This window comes from Dioscorea cayenensis, chromosome 5, assembly GCF_009730915.1.
Source record: "Dioscorea cayenensis subsp. rotundata cultivar TDr96_F1 chromosome 5, TDr96_F1_v2_PseudoChromosome.rev07_lg8_w22 25.fasta, whole genome shotgun sequence".
NCBI classification, from domain to species: Eukaryota; Viridiplantae; Streptophyta; class Magnoliopsida; order Dioscoreales; family Dioscoreaceae; genus Dioscorea; species Dioscorea cayenensis.
Window position 1 is genome coordinate 26,739,265 of NC_052475.1, and position 7,609 is coordinate 26,746,873.

General features: G+C 35.0%; 1 protein-coding gene across 1 annotated transcript; it reads left to right on the plus strand.

The window, feature by feature from the left end:
* Positions 1-1,473: 1,473 nt before the first annotated feature.
* On the plus strand, positions 1,474-7,553 carry LOC120260649 (probable DNA primase large subunit). Its single transcript, XM_039268181.1, has 15 exons — positions 1,474-1,583; positions 2,196-2,336; positions 3,833-3,894; positions 4,016-4,119; positions 4,192-4,273; positions 4,363-4,422; positions 4,501-4,555; positions 4,978-4,994; positions 5,106-5,189; positions 5,280-5,344; positions 5,724-5,772; positions 5,876-5,923; positions 6,012-6,101; positions 6,175-6,234; positions 7,185-7,553. Exons 1-15 carry the CDS (start codon positions 1,523-1,525, stop codon positions 7,293-7,295), a joined length of 1,089 nt encoding a protein of 362 aa, XP_039124115.1. The 5' UTR covers positions 1,474-1,522; the 3' UTR covers positions 7,296-7,553.
* The last annotated feature ends 56 nt before the right edge of the window (positions 7,554-7,609 follow it).

Genomic DNA, 7,609 nt, shown 5'->3' on the forward strand with positions numbered 1-7,609 from the left:
CTAATATTAAACAATGGTTATTTTTTTACATCATTTCATTAATGAAAATTAAGTATTTCAGCACATAAAGAGAGTGAGAAGGAGAGATATTGAATGTGTAGGTACTGTGGGGTTGACAATGGGATCTACAAGGAGAGTAGCAGGGTTGACACTTGGCTTGCATTATTGTTTATTCTTATATGAATGTGCCTTCCCAATTCTCGCAGCTTTACTTGCTTTCGCTTTGTCAGTACTGTGTTTTATATCGTGAGTATTTTGCTTTAATTTTTATGTATTCAATTCACTGATATATATATATATATATATAAATAAAACACTCCCATTCATATTCATATATATCCATATCCACTAGCTAGCTATACCTTTCTTAATTTTATATCTCATGATTTCCCTTTCTACTTTTTTGCCCCTATTTTTTTTTTAATGAGTTTTCAAAGCTTGGATAGTCAATGGCTGCTTCAAGTTTTCATAGAACATGGTTCACAAATTCTCCATCAATAAATAATAATAAAACAGTAAATGCACATGCTTGTCACCAGGAGATATGTTATCAAATCCTAGAAGAATCCCATGCCTTGGTATTCTTTTCATTAGGACCCACACATAGGCTGTTCTTTTGGCCATTACTGGTAGGAGTAGTGATGGAGAAAAAGTGTAGTACTACCACTACTGCTTCCTTTGAGAGAGACTCCCTCTTGATTTGATTCCTTTTAGATGTTAATTTTTTTTCTGATTTTGATTGATGGAGATGTCTAAAGGAATTATGCTTCATTAATTAAATATTGTTTTTCTCGCGTATCTTTATTAGCCAGCCATAAAATGAATGTAACAATTATGTAAAGCTTAATTAGTACTAAAAAGGATAAATAATGAATGCATATATTGTAGATCTCAAGTAGGAACAATAAACTCATGATCATCCTCTCCAACATCAAACTCTATCAAAGAGATCAAACCCAAAGAACAAAGACAAACAAAAACAAACAACAAAAGTCTAACCCTTCTCCATCTCCCACTACCCATAATGACCACATTTCTTCTCAGCCACATCCTCCGTAGCAAAAGAAGATGATCCCAAAGAACACTCATGATGTTTACAACAAGAGCATGAAGATCTCACCTCACTGCACTGGCTAAGACCAGAAGAACAAATACTACACATCTCAAAGGCCTCCAAGAGTTTCCTTCCTCTGAGTCTCTGCCCCTCATCATCATCATCATCATCATCATCATCATCAGAAGGGCTACTACGTTGGAGAGATGAAAGGAGTTTCTTAGGAGAGTTGTTGAGAAGATTAATGAGGATCAAGTCCGGAGAGGTTGAAGAAGGTGTGCGGTTAGTGATGGTACGTGCATGGCGATGATTGAGAGGGATGGACTTCTTGTATGAGTTCCAATCATCTTCAAGGTGTTGAAGCTGCTCATGGAGCTGGTCTTTGCTTGAAGATTGAGATCTTTTCATGGTCACTGGAACAAGAGAGGAGTTAATTAGAGAAGGAGATCTCAAACGGGGTGATGATCAATGGGTTGGATTTCATTCATGCATGAGAATACGCTGAGATCGTGCCGGAGGATATCTCGTGGTATAGTTTCAACTGCAACTGCATGCATGCATGCGTGTACTTCCCACGTTTACAAAAGTTCAAACAAGAACTTGAGTTTGAAGCTCCGCCAATGGCGCCATATGAAAATTAAATAAATTAATTTGTGTATTTATACTTATAGTGGTGTATTTATTTTATAGATTTGTATGGGTTAATTAATTATGAAAGTGAGATAGTATTTTATATATGTTTTTATATTGAGAAAATAAACTTGTCAAATTGATTGAACTAATTATTAGTTAATAAGATCAATTTGAGCAGTAAAAAAAATTAATGTAAATTAGAGAAAGAGCACAAAATTATTCTTATAAAAAAAATAAAATTATTTCAAGGGTATATGAACATTTTTATTTTTACTGCTGTACAGATGCAATTATGTATTTCTACAAGGGCCTATATGCAAATTGTTTTTGTAAATATATATATTTGCGAAATTTACAAAGGCTATTTATGCAAATAAATTACTGACTATAAATAAAAACAAGTAAGAAAGGAACCCAACTCGGTTAGAAATCGTTTCCCGCCAAATATTGACTCAGTTTTGAAACGCGGGTATATAAACCCGCCATCTCCTATGGTTTCCCAAATCAGGAAAGCTAAAGATGGAGATCATGAGATCGCAGAGGAAGTCGGCGGCGGACGAGGTCCCAATCCTCTCCCTCTACCGATCTGCGCCACAGGTCGAAGTGATCCTCGATGATTTTGAGCGCTTCGCCATCGATCGGCTTCTAGGTAACTTCGAATTCCAGGGTTTTTGATGTGTTTTGGGGTTAGGTTCATTGCTCGATTTTGTGCTTATTTTGAGACTCTTGGATGGAATTTTCGTAGATATTGGGAAAATAGAGAGGAAAAGATAACGAAACAGAATTGGAAGCTTTGATATCTTGGTTTCAGAATGTTCTACAGGTGTTCTAGGGTTTTGTTCTGAACTTTGTGCTTATCTTGGATACCTGGATGTTAATTCATGAGTTATGTGGGTTGCGTTTTGGCCTGTCTGCGGTTACATTAGTGTTTTTGGTTTCAGAATGATTGCGTGGTTTAGGTTTTTGACTGAATTTATGTTTGTTTAGGATTTCCGGATGCTAATTTCATTGATTTATTTCATAGTTTGGTGTTTGGGTAATTAGTTGTTTTTATCGTGTGTTTGGATCATGAAGGAATAGAGGGTAAGGAACCAGCTGGTTTCTTGTATTGGAGTGATTTCAAGATTTTGGTGTTCTCACTTAGTTTCATGCTCGTTCAGAATCTCTAGATGTTAATTTGATCGATTCTACTGGCTGACATTTGGACAATAGCAGTTTTATAATATTTTTGTTGTGGAAAATAAAGAAACATAAAAAAAAAAGAATGTAACATACTGATTTCTCCGGAATGCTTTTCTGGGGTTTTGGCTTTTATGCCTGTTTAGGATCTTTGGATGTTAGTTTGATTGATTTTTCTGGTTGATGTTTGGGGAATTAGCTGATGTACAGTGCGTTTGGATAAAATATGAAGAAAATAAGAGAGAAAAGAATGATGCATGCTTATCTCGAGCTCTGGATGTTAATTTTTTTGGTTATTGCCTGAATTTTATGCTTGTGTGGTATCTTTGAATATTAATTTCATTGTTCCTGCTAATTGATGTTTGGCTGACAAGTCTTTTGTTTTATTGAGTGTGTGGATTGTGGGAAAATACATGGAGAAGCAAATGGGAAGGAACGAAACATGTGGATAGATCTTTTGACAACTTTTCTTTCATTTGCTTATATCATCTGATCCAGAACTAGAAAATATTTGCTTGTGTTTTGTTGAATTAAAAGGAAAAACAAGATGGATAAGCAAATGAAAGAAAATGTATGATAGATTTCAATTCATTTCATTCTTCCATTTTCCCTCAGTGTAGACACATCCTAAGATATGGAAACAATGTCCAACTGTTGTGCATGAAGTTTTTCTGTAAAGAACCTTCTTAACCAATTGCTGTCTATTGGTAACTTTTTTAAATATTTACTGTAGTTACCCTGCATATGCGATACTGCAGAATTTATTAATGAGATGTTTGTAGTCATATTTCTTTGTTTTGGTGTATGTTATTCCATCTGTTTAATTTGGCATTCTTTCATTTTTTTTCATTGGCTGATATGCTATTTGAATCTGGCAGTTAATTCTCAATGCTTTAAAAATAATATATATATATATATATTTTAACATTTGTCAATCTTATAACTATTTTGAATTGTTTGCTGCAGTCCTGAAAGGGGTTTCGGATGGCTTGTCCCGTGGGAAGAAACCGGAAGAGATGGAAAATTTGGTATTCTAGACATCACATTGCATTTATTAATTAGTTGGTTTTTTAGGTTATTGCATGATTTTCCCAAGGAAAGCCATGCTACTGTTTCAGTGGTTGAGGTGTGAATGTTTTTGAAAATTAGGTTAAGGAGCTCTGGAGAACACACATGGGGCATCCAGATGCGCCTGAGACAAGAAATAAGGATATAATCTCTCATTTCATCCTTCGTCTAGTGTATTGTAGAACGTACTATCTCATCTTTACTTCTCGAGATGTGCTTTGCCTTTTCTTTTTCTGATATCATGGTTATGCCTTCAGGGAAGATTTGAGGAATTGGTTTCTTTCGGCGGAGACAACCTTGTTCCGATGCCGATATCGGCTTGAGGGCCTTGAGACACAGGTAGATTTTATATGGAAGTCATACAAAGTTAGGCATTGAGTCATGAAGGTGTTAGGAATTTGCCTAAACATGATTGTGCCTATTTTTAGAGGATGCTCTTGGCTGAATTTGATTTCCCATATAAAGCACTTAGTCAGGCAGAATTTGAGGTATGATGTTGAAAATTGGTTTACGGAACTTAATCTGCTTTTGTACGGCAGCTGATGTTTTTCCTTTGCATTGCATAGGTCGTGAAGGAGAAGCTAGTGCAAGTTTCACGTTCTATTGGTCTATCTCCCAAGGGTATGTGGTGTGAATGCTTCATGATTTTTGTCGTACTAGATCTTATACTTCTTATCTAACCCTGACAAGTTCATGTAACCTTGTATTATTTCTATCTCATGTTCAAATTCAATCCTTGGGACCATCCATTTAGATGCATTTGTATTATGAAAGTTAATGCATTTGTGCATTATCCAAACTGATGCATCACTTAACGCTATTGTATGGAAAGTACTATTGCTCCATTTCTAATTTCTTATTAGACTAAGAACCATGGGTCTGCTTACTGTAATAATCTAACCAATTTGAGGTTCATCATTAATATCTGAACATTGATGACACTAAAATTAGAAAAGTGACTGTTGAGCCATATATGAAGCACTTCTGTGTGACATTCTGACATTCTTCTCCTTCTTCTTCCTCTTCTTTTTCTGATGCTGCAGAGTCGGTCTTCTTCAAGGTATGTTTATAATCTACTTTCCTGTGGCTATATTCATATGTATCTATTAACTCCTTGCCCTTTTCTGATGCTACCATCATCCAAGTGATTAATCCTCTGATTCACTTACAGATGCCTTTTGAAGAAGTATCAGACCTTGTTTCCAGCCGTAAAGTATTCTTGCTCAAAGGTTATGCTTATGTTGCTATGAGCCAAGTATATATTAAACTTTGACATCCTCATCATTAGTTTAAACGCAAGCTAGCCATCTTGGTTAATATCAGAATCCAATAATTCTTTTGTTAGGTATCATCTCCAGTCACCAAACAGTTCCGCAGAATCCTTTCAAAGGCACTTGAATTGACTAACAGGTTATTCTAAATCATTTTAGTGCTGCTTTTTATGATTTCTGGTTTCCTATTCTTTTCTGAAATCAACTGCTTGGATTTAGTCTATGCTGATTTTACTGCTTGAATTATTATTTTATCATGGGCATTTTTTGCCAAGAGAAAGAAGTCACTGATCCTATATAAAATCATAAAATATGAAGTTGAAGCTACTGCAGTGTAAATATTGTATTGTATGAAAAATACATGTACCATTTCAAGTGCCAACTCTATGGATTTCTGGCTGTATTGCAAAGGGCTATGTGTCATAGTTCTCTGAACTCTGGATTTTCTTTCATCTTCTGTTTATAAGATACCAGTATAATTCTTATTTGCAATTAATTGGATTACACATATGTTGCAGAAAGTGGACCTCTATTTCTCAGGAGAAGGAGAAGAACCGGTTGACACCTGTGAGTATTCTTTCTTGTACTAACAAGATTTTGAAAAATCTAACCAATGTGGATTAGACCAAAAAATGCTCACATCATTAAGGATTAATGCCCTTTTCTTTAGATTGTTGAATCATTAAGCTCAAGTTATCTAGGACCTGACTATTCTCAGGTATGGTACTTCACTTGTAATAGTTGTGATCCCTCTCTTTCTGCTTGCTGATTCAATTGTGTAATGCTGTTGCTTGAACTACTTTCAGCACCAGGAATCTTCTGAGATATCCCTTAGGGACATTGACCGACTGGCAAACAATTCCTTTCCTCCTTGTATGCGCCATTTATTTGAAAAGGTAAAACTGATGTGTATAATGTTTCTGCACCTTCAACCCAGTGTAATCATATACTGTGGTTTCATATGTGCAGTTAAGGGAAGACCATCACCTCAAGCATGGGGGAAGGATGCAACTAAGTCTTTTCCTCAAGGTAGTTTGATTTTTTGCATGTTTTTCTATATAAGCACTGTGACCCTACCTTTTCCTCCAAGAAAAATTCCTTTTCACTTCTTGCACTAGTTGTGTTTCGGTTAGTTCTATTTTGAAGATCCACTACAATGTCAACTTTTATATTCTTCAATTGGGTTGTTCTAGATTAATTTAATCATTTTTCCTTGGTTGCAAGAGCTCTAAATAATCAGAAAAGTAAGCCTCTAGATAATCTAAGCCCTTTCTAGGTATCATCACAGGTTTCTGTTTTGCTCAAAATTTGCCTTAAATGGGAATTAGAATCTGATTTTCTGTAGGTGAATCATGATCATATTCACAAATAGTTCTGGAAGTCTGCTCAATAGGGGTAAGTATAGCCCTGTAATGCTCTTGTACCTTGTACCTGTAGTATCTTACTCTGATTGAAAATTTAACTATACTAATTTGTACAGTTATCATTATCTAGGATAATAATTGTATTATATGATAATAATGATATTTTTTTCCGAACTGCAGTAATTTTTAATATTTTTGGCAGTCAGCATATTATATTTTCCAAACTCTAGGCTTAAAACTTGTCTTCTAACTTGCGTACAGATCTGTGTCTACCAGATCTATGAGTGGAATGGGTTCTTCCAGATTTTTTATATTATCCTAGCTTCCAGTATTCTTATTGTTATTTCTTTTGGTTGTCAATTTCATAATCGCAGGTTAGTACTGTAGTTTGAAGTCATTTACTGCATTTAATCGAAAATGTTGGGTTCATTATAGCTAGAAACCATACGGTTTGCAAAGGAAAGAGGAAATTATGTCAAGATTTGGTGAAGTACATTAGAGATTTTTTTTTTCTGTAAATGCTTCATAGAGCTGAGAGTTAATTGTTTCAACTACTATTCTATTGCCATAATCACCTACAAAGTGTTCTTTGATGCATACCTGAATCGTGCGTAGGGTGTTGGGCTGAAATTGGAGGATGCCCTTACGTTTTGGAAAGCAGAATTTTCTCAGAAGGTCAGATGTGTTACTATTTGTTCACTTATTTCTTACCAACCACGTGCATGATGCATTTCCATCAGTTTCCTGGGAATGGTAAATGGCTCTTTATAGAATTATGCGCTTTTCATTTTCTATTTTATTCGATTTTATTCAATCCCAAAAAAAAAAAATGATCAATATCTTTATGGGAAACACATGTGATTAATTCATAGGGAAAATTGCATACAAGCCCCTAGGAAAGGGCATATTTTTGTATAATGCCCATCAATATCATGTTCTTGTGTATTCTCCAACAAGCACCTATATTTGTGTAGATATCCTTGTGTTGAGAAATCTAAGTAAATTTTCTTTTGAAATATACTGTCTTATCTTCACCTTTT